Consider the following 13,821-nt stretch of genomic DNA (forward strand, 5'->3'; position numbering starts at 1 on the left):
TGCAAAAAATTCGATATGTGGATTCAATCCCGAGATATTCATGAATAAAAATGCACTCATCCCAGTTTGTGACTTCGTTATTGAAATAATGAAATGATGATTCAATGATATATAAAATAATTATAAATTATTCATATATTATAATATGATTGTACAATAATGATGAATTATTGTACTTTTGCAGGTGTTTATCGGTTGGAAAAGCCAGAAATCTACATAGACTTGAATGACATCAGTGATCTGCGCAGAGTCGAAAAAACCGCGGAGAATCTAATTTTCGGTGGCAATGTTACCCTGTCGACAGTGAAAAATACATTCATTGAATTCTGCGAGGAGTCTGGCTTCCATCATCTTCGTCAAATGGCAGATCACGTGGATCTCATTGCCAGTGTACCAGTGCGCAATGTGAGTATATGAAATGATTAATCAAAATTGAAGTCCTGGTATTCAAAATGAAGTGGAGCTAGTTATGTTACATAAAAATTTTATGAATACTCTGAAGTTCCGGAAGTCAAGAATAACAGATACCTCATAATTCTGAGAAACTTCAACTTCAATCGCTCATACAAAGTATAAACTAGAGTTGCATTACATTTTCAGTTATGTAAGGAATAATATATTAGTGACGTATAGAATTGATGGATTAGATGTCAGGATTGAATCCCAAAGGAATTATTAGTCCTGATTTGAATTTTATGATAATTATAATTTCAGACAGGTACCATTGCTGGGAATCTGATGATAAAACACCAACACAAGGAGTTCCCTTCGGATCTCTTCCTCATATTCGAAACAGCTGGCGCGGAAATACACATTCGTAATAATTTTATAATAATTTAATTTATTATATTTAAGGACCGGTTGGATTATCTGGAAAAGATAATTTACTCAAAAATTGGGATTCCCAATTACTCTGGCAATTAATCGTTTTTTTTTCAATAATTGTTAGCTAGCGTTCCAGTGGTTGTCAACGACTAGAACGCTAGCTAACAATTATCGGAAAAAACAATTAATTGGCGGAGTAATTAGGAATTCCAATTTTAAAGTAAATTATCTTTCCGAGATGCTCCATCCGGCCCTTATACATTTGATTGAAAGCTCGGCTGGATTATCTAGAAAAAATAATTTACTCCGAAATTCGGATTCCTAATTACTTTGGCAATTAATCGTTTTTTTCAATAATTGTTAGCTAGCGTTCTAGCGGTTGTCAACAACTAGGCCGCTAGCTAACAATTATCGGAAAAAACGATTAAATGACGGAGTAATTAGAAGTCCCAATTTTGGAGTAAATTATCTTTTCCAGACAGTCCATCCGGGCCTTAATTAATTCTGAATAGAACTGCATGATGGATATTTTAACGATTTCGGTGAGACTGAATTCTGTTTTTTTATAATTTTTCACAGTTGAATCACCCGGACAGAAGCGAGTTGTTAACTTCATGGACTTTCTCAATACCGATATGAATCATAAAATCATCTACAGCGTATTGCTCCCAGCACTGAGTGCCGATCATATTTACAGATCGTACAAGGTACGTCAATTAAATTAGAGCAGATGAAAAACCGATTTTCGCTGAATTAGATTTCCAAACAATAACTTATTAATATAATCAACAGATAATGCCAAGAGCCCAGAATGCACATGCCCTCGTGAATGCTGGATTTCTCTTCAAGTTGGATGCAGCTGGAATGGTGCTGGAAAAGCCTAACATAATTCTTGGTGGAGTCAGACCTGATTTTGTGGGTTTATAAGTCATCAACGATTTTTAAATGATTTATTAATTATCCCATTCAATGTTCATTCTGAAGAACAAGATGAATAGGAAAGAAATTATGCAAGTGAACAGTTGATTATTTCAGAAAGCATTGATTAATTATCATTTACAGCTGCACGCTAATAAAACCGAAGATTACCTCACCGGTAAATCCGTATTAGACAAGAATATTTTCAAGGAAGCCATAGAAATCTTCACTTCGGAAGTCATTCCTGATCATGTTCTACCGGATTATTCTCCAGAGTTCAGGATGACTCTTGCGCAGGGATTGTTCTACAAGGTGAGACCCCATCACCAATAAATCATTTAATTCTCACCATTACATATGGATTATGTAGAAATATCGAAAAAAATCTTAAGGCCCGGATGGACTGTCTGGAAAAGATAATTTACTCCAAAATTGGGACTTCTAATTACTCCGTCAATTAATCGTTTTTTTCCGATAATTGTTAGCTAGCGGCCTAGTTGTTGATAACCGCTAGAACGCTAGCTAACAATTATTGAAAAAAACGATTAACTGCAAAAGTAATTAGGAATCCGAATTTCGGAGTAAATTATCTTTTCTAGATAATCCACCCGAGCCTTAAAGTCAAATGGAATTGTCTGACAGAACATTTCACCACTGCATCTACTTAAGAACAGGAAAGAATAACAGGAAAGCAGTAGGTGATAAAAAAAACATGTCTTTCTGATTTCAGTTTGTCCTGAGCCTGAGGCCCGAAAATATTGATGAGAAATTACGCAGCGGAGGTACAATGCTGAAGCGTGGGCTCTCATCAGGAAAATGCGATTATGAAACAGACGAGAGTCTCTGGCCGTACAACAAACCAATCCCTAAGATTGAATCAATCTATCAGACTTCCGGTGAGGCACAGTACGTCAACGACATTCCACCCCAACCGCATCAAGTATTTTGTGCATTTGTAGTAAGTCAAGTCCACAGTGGCACCATCGCCAGCATCGACACCACTGCAGCACTGGTAATCAATTCCTTCTCCAAAAACAATCATCAATCATTCTAATTACTCAATCACTCAACAAGTATTTATTATCAACAGGAAATTGAAGGTGTTGTAGCATTTCTATCAGCAAAAGATATACCAGGAAAAAATCGCAGTATTGATTCAGCAAATCAGTCTTTCATAGCCCCAAATGACGAATTGGTGATTGACACTTCTTCTTCTGTCATTCAAACTAGATTTTATCATGACAATATTTCTGATTTTCAGCTTCTGGTTGAAGACGTTGTGACCTCCGTTGGTCAACCAATCGGTATAATTTGTGCTGATACTCAGCTTCTCGCTCATGAAGCTGCGCAAAAGGTCAAAGTCCATTACACAGATGTACCTAATGAAAAGCCGATCCTGACAAATCAAGATGCCATTGATCGTGGTGATAAGGAGAGGATCAAAGAATGCGTTAATATTCCGGCGACGAGAAAAGGTTCTTCATCTATATCACTGTTCCTTCTCCATGAAATAATCTCGAGCTGAAGCCACTGAATTCATTAATCTGCCGAGTGATCTGTGTCTTTATCAGGTGATAGTCCCATTCACCAAGTAATCAAGGGAACATTCAATTGTGGAACTCAATATCACTTTACGATGGAGCCGCAATCCTGCGTCTGCATCCCAACGGAGGATGGCATTGATGTCTATCCAGCGACCCAATACATCGATCTAGTGCACCTATCGATAGCTTCCTGTCTGGCCATTCCAAATAATAAGTAATACATCATGAGATTCAGTAAACTACCGCACGATTTTTCCTTCATTTTTATCACTGCAGGTTCATCAAGGATAAACCGTTTTATATTACAAACAAAATCCATTTTCAAGAGAATTTTCAATCACTTTCAGCACATGATGTCTCTCGATAGAATAATGATATGTAGAAAAGAAGAAGTATCTCCTGTTCTTCTGTTATTCAGAATTAACGTACGTGTCAGACGACTGGGTGGATCCTACGGTGCAAAACTAGTAAGGAACATCTCCGTATGCTGTGCTTGTGCTGTTGCAGCACAGGTTCTGAACCGTCCGGCACGTTTCATCATGACCATCGAGAGTAACATGACAACAATAGGAAAAAGATTTCCAGTCAAGCATGATTACGAGATCGGTGTTGATGCCGATGGTGTTATCCAGTACTTGAATCAGAAAACATGGCACAATACTGGTTGCTCATTCAATGATCCCATTGCATTTCAGAGTGTGGCACATGCTTATTCGTGCTACGATAAATCGGTGTGGAATTCTGTAGCTCACGAGGTACGAACTGATATTCCATCAAATACGTATGCGAGAGCACCAGGTTGGTTATCAATTGACACAGCAGATCATTCTGATAAAATAATTTTCCATCTGTAACGCAAACATATGCATGGCTGCAGGTTCTACCGAAGGAATTGCAATGGCGGAAAATATGATGGAGCACATAGCTCACACACTGGGAAAGGATGCCTTGGACGTGCGTCTGAATAATATGTTGCCAGAGCACAAAACTGAGTTGAATAAAATGATAAATGATATCAAAGCAACATCGGACTACCACACACGCGTCGAAGCTGTCAATCTCTTCAATAAGGTACCACAATGATCCCTGGTTTCAAATTAATAATGGTTTATTGAAAAAATATGGGACGGAGGAAAAATTAATGTCAAACCAGAAAGAAAAAATCAAGAAGTGAGATTAACGGAATAGTAACCTTACAGGGAGAGTTTTGGGGGGAGAAAATAATTAGTAAAATATGGAATAGAGAATATGGAATGATGTATTTAATGAATGGAGAACTCGTATTGTTTGATTCCACAGGAGAATCGATGGAAGAAGCGAGGAATTAATTTAACAGCTATAATGTATCCACACGCAATGTACGGCCACTGGAATGCTCTTATGACAGTTTACCCAATGGATGGTACTGTAGCGATTCTTCATGGGGGAATTGATGTGGGTCAGGGAATCAACACTAAGGTTTGCAAACAATATCTCTGATCATGTCGTCACAATGCATTATTTTCAATTGATCAATTGAGTATACAACTGCAGATAACGCAAGTTGTTGCTTATACCCTGGGGATCGATGTCGACATGATTAATGTTAAGGCGACAGACAATTTTGCTGCACCCAGTAATTGCACTAGTGGTGGCAGTATGACTTGTGAATGTGCAGCAACTGTGAGTATTCATTTATCGATTGTGAAGGATGAGCTTTCAATAAGTTTTATTCCATTTGTAATCATTTTTATTTATTTTATTAGGCTGCAATAGCAGCTTGTCAACAACTTCTCACGCGTCTACAACCGGTGCGAGAAAAATTGGGGAATCCCACGTGGGAGGAACTCACTGCGACTGCGCACGCAGAAGATATTAATCTCTGCGTTCAAGTAATGTGAGTTTTCCCTTTCATTCATTCGTTTTTTTCGCAGTCTAGTGCGAGTGGGATTGATTCCCATGCATGACTTCCACTGATAACGCTTATTCATTGTAACGAGTGATAATTTACGAATGTTAATGATTAGGTCGTCATTCAATGCATCGAATCCCTATTCGATTTACGGTGTAACAGTCAGCGAAGTGGAGATCGATATATTAACAGGACAGCATCTTGTTCAGCGAGTGGATATTCTGCAGGATGTTGGCACCAGCATGAATCCTGATATTGACAGGGGCCAGGTGGAGGGTGCGATGGTCATGGGCATGGGATATTGGACCTCTGAGGATCTTATCTACGACCCAAATACTGGGATTCTAGCTAACAATCGAACTTGGGTATGAAACAATTAAGAAAAACCTTTGAATATCGTGAGAACAACTCAGTCTTCTTGAATTCAGAATTACAAACCACCTGGAGCCAAAGATATACCTGTCGATTTCCGCGTCACGATGAGGAAGACACTAAATCCTGTTGGCGTACTCGGCGCGAAAGGTAGAGTATTTCATGGATTTATCTGAATTTATTTATGATTCTTCTGTTTATTTGGATGGTGAAGGAGTTGGTGAACCACCTCTCAGTATGAGCTACTCCATCCTCCTGGCTATAAGACACGCCCTGAATTCAGCTCGAAAAGACGCAGGTGACAATGGCGCCTGGTATCAACTTGGTAAGTTAATTTATTCAATTTAAAAAAATTAAAAAATGAACAATTAAATCGTAACATCACATTAAATTTCACGTGCTCCTGCAGATGGACCAGCGACAACCGAAAAAATACTCCTGACGAGTCTCACCAGCAAAGACCAGATGATTCTATAGTCCAGGCACATCTGGAATTCTCAACTTATCACATGTTTTATCAAATAGAATATTGAATTCGAAGTTAATCAGTATTAATAATATAGTACAGATAATAGGGGAATGAATAAAAGTTCAATAACAGTTCAATGCCGATAATTTTGTAGTGAATTGAATAAAAGGATTTGATGTAATCAATTATCAATATTATCGATAGGATGAAATTCTCGGGGTATAGAACGTGGAAAAATCATGGCAATTGCAGTTTTGATTTGTCATTACAATTAAATCCCCACCTTTCAATAGTGTATGACCTTCATTCGAAATTCATTCGGTGGAGATCAGCTGAACACCAAGGGAAGGGGCACCGCTGGTAGTAGGGCAAATAATTTCGCTTCAGTCTTGCTAGTCTCTAAATTTTCTCGACGAGCGTGTATTACATGGAACGGCTTCCCTACCACAAAACTTAGGCGCAGACCGATTGCGACTTTCAGATTTAGTGGATGACAGAAACTTCAGACGACTGAGTGATAAGAATGGGTCAGGGCTCTTATACTTATGTGGGGTAAGTTTAATTGTGTTTTTTTTTAATCTTCCTGTTTTTTCGCTCTCCCATCATGCTTTTATCTGTCTGTAATTCGAAGGCCAAATTATTACTGAAATTATCGCGGGTCTAATTAATGGAACAGGGCAACGAGTTGCAGAAATACTTGAAGGCTGTCAGGTCAGATATAAAGTGAAAGTCCCGGTTGTCTTAATTTTCACATACAATGTATTTATTTTCTGTAACAATATTTTACCCGTGATAGCATACAAATGTCGTTTATCAGTGTTAAAGTTGCAACAATATCTCAAATATTCATTGGCTTATCGCTAGTTACTGGTTCATGCATGAAGTAATTAGGATTGCTGATATGAAACAAATTGAGGAACGTCGAAGAAACAATGTAGGTCTGTTTGTTTTTAAATAAATGGAGCGAAGGAAAAATTTTCGCAATATTTATGATCATTCGATTCTCTACACAAGTTTCCCAACTGTTTTTGTTTTTAATTGCAGAGGAACCCCCAAAGATACCGTAGAACTCAGTATCAATGGCGTTGTTTACACCGGTAAGGATCACGCATGAATAAATTAATTTGATAAACACTGTGGTGACTTGCAGAATATAGAACATGGAACTGATTAGTTCCTGTGGATGGAAGCGCTCGTTAGATTGCAATTACTTGTCGGTAGGCGGAAAAAATAGCCCACACACCCAAAACCTGTTAAAACCTACCCAATTTGATAGACCATAGGAAAATTAGAGCCCCTGAAAAAAATAGACAACGAAAAAAATAATTAAATTGAAAAATAATTAAATTGAGCGAGTTTTAACACGTTCTGAATGTGTGGGATATTTTCTCCCTGGGATATTTTTTCCGGGATTCTTACTTGTCACTCCCTCAGTGAATGATGCATCAAGTAAAATTGTAAAAATCAGTTGACGATAAGAGTATCGACTGATTACCGGACACTTTGAGTTTTTATGTGCTGTCAATGCATTAAAAAATACAAGATTATATTTTTCAGACCGACGCTTAATTTTTCTGTTTTTTTTATGAAATAATGGAATCAAAATATATGTTATATATTTTCTAGAGATTTAATGTATTGAAAATCCATAAAATTGAATTATACAGAGTGACTAATACATTTAATTCTATATAATAACTTAATATTCATATAGTCTATATTGCTATTAATATTTTTGTTATTATATTATTCATCATATATTAATTATATAAAATGAATTTATTACAATGATGAAATATTAGATAATGAACTTCAGTGAATTATGAATCTCGGTTTTAGTCAACGAAGAAGTGCCCCCTGAGACGTCGCTCAACGTCTTCATCAGGGATCACGCCCTTTTGCGGGGCACAAAATTCATGTGCCTCGAGGGTGGGTGTGGGGTTTGCATTGTAGCAGCTGAAATTCACGGAGAAACTCTGTCCGTTAATTCTTGCCTCGTACCTGTCCTTATTTGCAATGGGTGAGAATTAATCGTAAATATAACTGAACGGCTTACTTATTTCTCGAGAGAGAAATAACGATTATTGAGACGGTGGGGATACGGACGCCGCCATCTTGCGCTTCAATGCCCCAAGCGGTGGGGCAGATGGCGGCGGCCCACCTCGCGATTTTAGATATTTATTAGAATTATTTGGCTTTTCTAAATCACTTTTGAATTGGTCTATCTTGTTTGTCAGGAATGAAGTATTTTTTTAAGATATCTCGCAAGTAATCTCTTCTCTTTTTGGCTGAGAATTCATGAGACAAAAATTCATTCTCTTTTCAATATTTTTTTTCTACTGTCGGGGTCTTAGGAATAAAAATGTAATCTAGAAAATGGCAAATATGGAGAACTGACTTGAATAATTGATATTTAGATTTTTGAATTTTTAATTAGATGGAAGGTCAAGACTATCGAGGGCATCGGCGGTAGGAAACAGGGCTATCACAAAATTCAAGCGACACTTGCCGGTATGAATGGGTCTCAGTGCGGGTATTGCTCACCTGGAATGGTCATGAATATGTACAGGTATGATAACACAAAAAAAATCATCAACCGTGGAAAATAAATAAACAAGTCAGTAGAGATGAAATAGGGAAACAAAGATTTAATTACACAAATTTCCGTTACTAAAATCGTCTTTAGTTGAAATAATATCAAGGGCTTATCTTCTTAAATTAATGTGCTTGCTCATTAATTTATAGCTTAATGCAGGGCAGACAATTAACGATGAAAGAAATCGAGAATTCATTTGGAAGCAATATCTGTCGTTGCACCGGTTATCGTTCGATTCTAGAGGCTTTCAAAGGTCTAGGAAGTGACGCCGACCCCGCGATAATGCAGAAGATCCAAGACATCGAGGTATTCGCCAAATTCTAGATAAAAATTCAAGTGAAGAAAGATGCAACAAGTGAATCAGAAGACGAATAAAATTAATAGATCAATAATTATTACTCCTGGAGAATAAAAATTCTGTTTTCAGGAGTTGTACAAATTGAAAAATTGCCCGAAATCGGGAAAGCCGTGCACAGGTGTTTGCAAATCGTCAGAGGAACCATCAATCCTGGAGGAAATTAGTATGGAATTCGGGGACGTGAAATTTCAGAAAGTCCTGGATATTGATAGCTTGTTTGCAGCATTCACTAACAATCCAAAATCAACTTATATTCTTAACGGGGGCAACACAGCGCACGGTGATGAATCCATTTTTTGCGAAATCCTAGATAATTACTCAATTACAATCTTATCTACTGATTATTTGAATTATTCAGTAGTCTAAAGTATCTGTAATTAAAAAAAACATTTACATCAGTAATATATCATTATCCCTGAGATTGCAATAACAATATCAGGAAAAATGACAACATAATTTTTAACTTCATTAAAATTATCACTTCAGAATTTTGATTAAATCTAAAGACAAGAAAATTAAATATTCAACATTTTTAATGTACAAATGAATAAATAACATAATGAACGAATGAAACAATCAATTACGTAATGACAAAACAATTATTTCAGGAGTTTATCGGCTGCAAAAACCCCAGCTGTATATTGATCTCAATGATATCAGCGATCTTCGTAGGGTAGAGAAAACGGCGGACAGTCTGATTTTCGGTGGAAATGTCTCTTTAACAGTCATCAAGAACAGTTTTATCAAATATTGTGGGGAGCCAGGCTTCAATCATCTGAGACAAATGGCCGATCACGTGGATCTCATTGCCCACATTTCAGTGCGCAATGTGAGTTTGAAGAAATTATTCCCTCCACATTATTTTATTATTTAAAATAATAACAAGTATTGCCAAAAAATTACTGATTTCGATTAATTAATTCTTTTCATTATTTGCATTTATGCTTTTTCTTTGAGCTTCCCCTAGTAATTCTGCTATTGCGTTATTATTTAAAGTTGTTAAGTCATTTTTAATAATTGAATCAGTCGAGCTGTTAGAAATACGTGAATGTTTGTGGAGTGATGATAAATTATAGGAACAATTGTTGCAAAATTGCAGCTCGGTACATTGGCTGGGAACTTGATGATAAAACACCAGTACAATGAGTTCCCATCAGACATGTTCCTAATTCTGGAAACGGCTGGAGCTAAAATACACATACGTAACTATTATTCATTCCACCTAGATATGACTCTCATCAGTTCTCGAGTAATTACTCTATTTCAGTAATTGGAGTAATTACTCTATTCCCGTAATTCTGCTATAATTAACTCATTCCAAACGATTCATGAGTCATTACCTTTTTAATGTACGAATTTTTTCCTCGTAGTGGAATCTCCTGGAGAGAAGAAAGAAATTAATTTTATGGATTTCATCAAGATGGATATGAATCACAAGATTATTTACAGCGTCGTGGTGCCAGCATTGCAGTCTGAACAGGTGTATCGCTCTTATAAGGTAGTTAAAAAATTAAAACTCATTAAAAAAATAAATAAGAATCATTAATTCAGATCATGCCTTTCTTTTTCAATTTTCTCCCAATTGAGATGAAAATTCATCGCCAGTCTTCATTATTGAAAATCTTTGTTATTAAAAAATCGTTTAAACAGTAAGATATCAGAAAATTATTTTCCATTGAATTGAAAATAAAATTGATTGCTTGTAGATAATGCCGAGGGCGCAGAATGCTCACGCTTTAGTGAATGCTGGGTTTCTCTTCAAGCTTGATGCCTCTGGGCTAGTGCAGACCCAGCCCAATATAATATTTGGGGGTATCAGGCCCGAATTTGTAAGTCCCGGAATATTTATTACTAGTAACTGATCAATGAGAGATCATTCGGTAATTTTACTATGAATAATCTTGAATAATCTTCTCTAATTTCCATCGATTTTTATTAATTATCCACAGCTGCACGCAACTGCCACGGAAAAATATCTGACTGGCAAGCGAATACTAGACAAAAATGTGCTGAAACAAGCGCTAGAAACGCTGAATTCAGAGCTGAATCCTGATTCGGTCCTGCCTGATTACTCCCCAGAGTTCAGAAAAAATCTGGCGCAGGGATTGTTCTACAAGGTGAGAGAATTTATCTAAAACGTCTCATGTTAATTATTCTCAACAGATTGAACTGACGATAGTAAACAATCAATATGAGGCCAAGGCCATTGATGTATTCAATTATTATTGCAGTTTGTTCTGAGTTTAAAACCGGAAACAGTGGACGAGAAGTTGCGGAGCGGTGGAACTATTCTAGAACGTGACCTTTCCTCCGGAAGAGTGGATTATGAAACGGACAAATCACTTTGGCCGTACAATGAACCACTTCCGAAGACTGAATCTATCTATCAGACATCTGGAGAGGCAGAATACGTCAATGATATACCACCGCAGCCTCGGGAGGTCTTCTGTGCATTCGTTCACACTATTTTCGCCAGTGGAAAAATTAAAAATATCGATGCCTCAGAAGCTTTGGTAACTACTCCTATCGAATTATCTGTTAACATTGGATCGTTTATTAGAGATAAAAAAAACAGAAAGAATTCTATGATCGAAGGTCTCATCTGGGATTTTTAGTGTTGATTCCTCATTACTTAATTGATTGATTCATATTGATTAACAGGCGATGAAGGGCGTCGTAGCTTTCCTCACAGCCAAGGATGTCCCCGGAAAAAATCTCGCTATCGATTCCGCGAACAAGGACCCAATGAATCCCTCCGACGAAAAGGTCATCATCTGTTTAAAGACAATTTACATAATTTTCGATTGATTCCCACCCGAAAATTCCACTGATCAATAAGTGAATTATTTCAATTTTCATTTCATTCATACACTAATATTCAGTATTAAAAACTGTAAATGCTCAGCTCAGATATTAATTAAATAATATTTAATTAATTGATATTAATAAAGTAATCGAATGATCTATAGCTATTCGCTGACGGAGATGTCGAGTTCGCAGGACAGCCCATTGGTCTCATCTGCGCCGAGACGAATGCTCTAGCTCATGAAGCCGTGAAGAAGGTGAAGGTCACGTATACAGACTCCTTCAAGAAAAAGCCGATAATAACGAATCAAGACGCCATCGACTCCGGTGATAAAACTAGAATCAATGAAGTGGCGAACTTACCTGCTGACCGACAAGGTCCGTCATTACAATAACCACTTTCCATAATTCTCATGCTACAATCATAAAATAAATGTTGATAGGCCCGAATCCGGTTCAGAAGGTGATAAAAGGTACATTCAATTGTGGAGCACAGTATCATTTCACGATGGAGCCACAGACCTGCGTTTGCATCCCAACAGAGGATGGACTAGACGTTTATCCAGCCTCTCACTTCGTAGATCTCGTCCAGACTTCCATTGCTTCAGCCCTGGGAATCCCCAACAACAGGTGGATAAAACTGAAAGATTTATAAATAAATCCCACTGGAATTCCCCTAACCACTTGTCATTTATTAAATCATCAATCTTTCCACACAATTTATTTCAAGGATAATTCGGTCAATTTTCTTAATGTTGTAATCAAATAATTAAAACTATATTATACATAATATTGTTTTGAGAATAATGATCAGTGTTGATTCTTCAGCATCAACATCAAAGTAAGAAGACTTGGGGGTTCCTACGGTGCAAAACTATCCCGAAACACGTGGATCAGTTGCGGATGTGCCGTTGCAGCACGTGTCTTGAATCGTCCAGCTCGTCTAATCATGACCATCGAGAGTAACATGACAATAATAGGAAAAAGATTTCCAGTCAAGCATGACTACGAGATTGGCGTTGATGCTGATGGAGTGATTCAGTACCTCAAACAGGAGAGTTGGCACAACGCTGGGGCCTCATTCAACGATCCCATTGCCCAGCAGAGTATCATGCACTCTTTCTCGTGTTACGATAAGACGACGTGGACGTCTGTGGGAAATGAAGTTCATACTGATGTCCCTTCCAACACTTATTGCAGAGCCCCAGGTGAGTGCAGAACTCTTATAACATCCTGTGTTAGTGTCAAGAGAGAATAATTCAGTTCATCTTCTGTGAATTGAATTAGGATCCACTGAGGGAGTGGCGATGGCGGAGAATATGATGGAAAATATAGCAGAAGCACTTGGCAAGGATCCAGTGGAAATTCGCGTTAAAAATATGAATGAGACTGATAAAGTGCCTCTGACTGAAATGATTGAGGATATAAAACAAACGTCGGACTACACCGCTCGAGTGGAGGCTGTCAGAATGTTCAATAGAGTAAGAATATTTATTTATATTTCCACTGCATCTGTGAAAAAATGTATTATTTAATGATTTCTGAATATACCTGCAGTTTCTTCAAGATATTGTATCAAGATATCGTATTTAAAATTTAATTGGAATTTTATTAGAATTCTATTGAAAAGTTCAGAATGCGAATTTGGAAAATTCAATTAGCGTCTGGGTTTTTATTTATTCATGAAATCATTCTTTCGTTAGGAGAACAGATGGAAGAAGAGAGGCATCAGTCTAATGCCCATGAAGTATCCCCTGGAGATAGGAGGACCTTGGAATGCTCTGATATCGGTTTATCCGAGGGATGGAACGGTGGCTGTACTTCATGGAGGCATCGAAGTCGGTCAGGGAATAAACACTAAGGTCTCTCAGGTTGCAGCTCACACTCTGGGGATTGACCTTGACATGATAAATGTTAAACCCACGAATAATCTTGCAGCACCAAATAATTCTGTCACCGGGGGAAGCATCACGACGGAATGTGCAGCAAACGTAATTGTTTATTTAAACAAAATAAAAAAATTTAATAAATTTAAATTGAAAA

General features: G+C 37.3%; 2 protein-coding genes across 2 annotated transcripts in view; both read left to right on the forward strand.

Moving 5' to 3' along the window:
- LOC105266387 (indole-3-acetaldehyde oxidase-like) overlaps positions 1-6,290 on the forward strand; it is an 8,274-nt gene extending 1,984 nt beyond the window's left edge. Inside the window, exons 7-24 of the mRNA XM_011304509.1 lie at positions 185-405; positions 715-817; positions 1,405-1,532; positions 1,618-1,740; positions 1,888-2,055; positions 2,474-2,755; positions 2,834-2,938; positions 3,005-3,218; positions 3,315-3,501; positions 3,706-4,085; positions 4,165-4,358; positions 4,587-4,745; positions 4,821-4,949; positions 5,033-5,163; positions 5,294-5,543; positions 5,607-5,700; positions 5,765-5,875; positions 5,960-6,290. Of these exons, the coding sequence (XP_011302811.1) occupies positions 185-405; positions 715-817; positions 1,405-1,532; positions 1,618-1,740; positions 1,888-2,055; positions 2,474-2,755; positions 2,834-2,938; positions 3,005-3,218; positions 3,315-3,501; positions 3,706-4,085; positions 4,165-4,358; positions 4,587-4,745; positions 4,821-4,949; positions 5,033-5,163; positions 5,294-5,543; positions 5,607-5,700; positions 5,765-5,875; positions 5,960-6,027 (3,047 nt within the window). The 3' untranslated portion in view covers positions 6,028-6,290. The remainder of the gene's footprint in view (positions 1-184; positions 406-714; positions 818-1,404; positions 1,533-1,617; positions 1,741-1,887; positions 2,056-2,473; positions 2,756-2,833; positions 2,939-3,004; positions 3,219-3,314; positions 3,502-3,705; positions 4,086-4,164; positions 4,359-4,586; positions 4,746-4,820; positions 4,950-5,032; positions 5,164-5,293; positions 5,544-5,606; positions 5,701-5,764; positions 5,876-5,959) is intronic.
- A 30-nt stretch (positions 6,291-6,320) lies between these two features.
- The window catches only part of LOC105266485 (indole-3-acetaldehyde oxidase), an 8,889-nt gene continuing 1,388 nt past the window's right edge, over positions 6,321-13,821 (forward strand). Inside the window, exons 1-18 of the mRNA XM_011304679.1 lie at positions 6,321-6,571; positions 7,064-7,116; positions 7,859-8,039; positions 8,457-8,588; positions 8,765-8,921; positions 9,043-9,253; positions 9,582-9,802; positions 10,073-10,175; positions 10,344-10,471; positions 10,680-10,802; positions 10,923-11,090; positions 11,205-11,486; positions 11,635-11,739; positions 11,943-12,156; positions 12,222-12,408; positions 12,607-12,986; positions 13,066-13,259; positions 13,482-13,774. Of these exons, the coding sequence (XP_011302981.1) occupies positions 6,543-6,571; positions 7,064-7,116; positions 7,859-8,039; positions 8,457-8,588; positions 8,765-8,921; positions 9,043-9,253; positions 9,582-9,802; positions 10,073-10,175; positions 10,344-10,471; positions 10,680-10,802; positions 10,923-11,090; positions 11,205-11,486; positions 11,635-11,739; positions 11,943-12,156; positions 12,222-12,408; positions 12,607-12,986; positions 13,066-13,259; positions 13,482-13,774 (3,161 nt within the window). The 5' untranslated portion in view covers positions 6,321-6,542. The remainder of the gene's footprint in view (positions 6,572-7,063; positions 7,117-7,858; positions 8,040-8,456; positions 8,589-8,764; positions 8,922-9,042; positions 9,254-9,581; positions 9,803-10,072; positions 10,176-10,343; positions 10,472-10,679; positions 10,803-10,922; positions 11,091-11,204; positions 11,487-11,634; positions 11,740-11,942; positions 12,157-12,221; positions 12,409-12,606; positions 12,987-13,065; positions 13,260-13,481; positions 13,775-13,821) is intronic.

Source organism: Fopius arisanus, unplaced genomic scaffold (genome assembly GCF_000806365.1).
Source record: "Fopius arisanus strain USDA-PBARC FA_bdor unplaced genomic scaffold, ASM80636v1 scaffold00038, whole genome shotgun sequence".
Lineage (NCBI taxonomy): Eukaryota > Metazoa > Arthropoda > Insecta > Hymenoptera > Braconidae > Fopius > Fopius arisanus.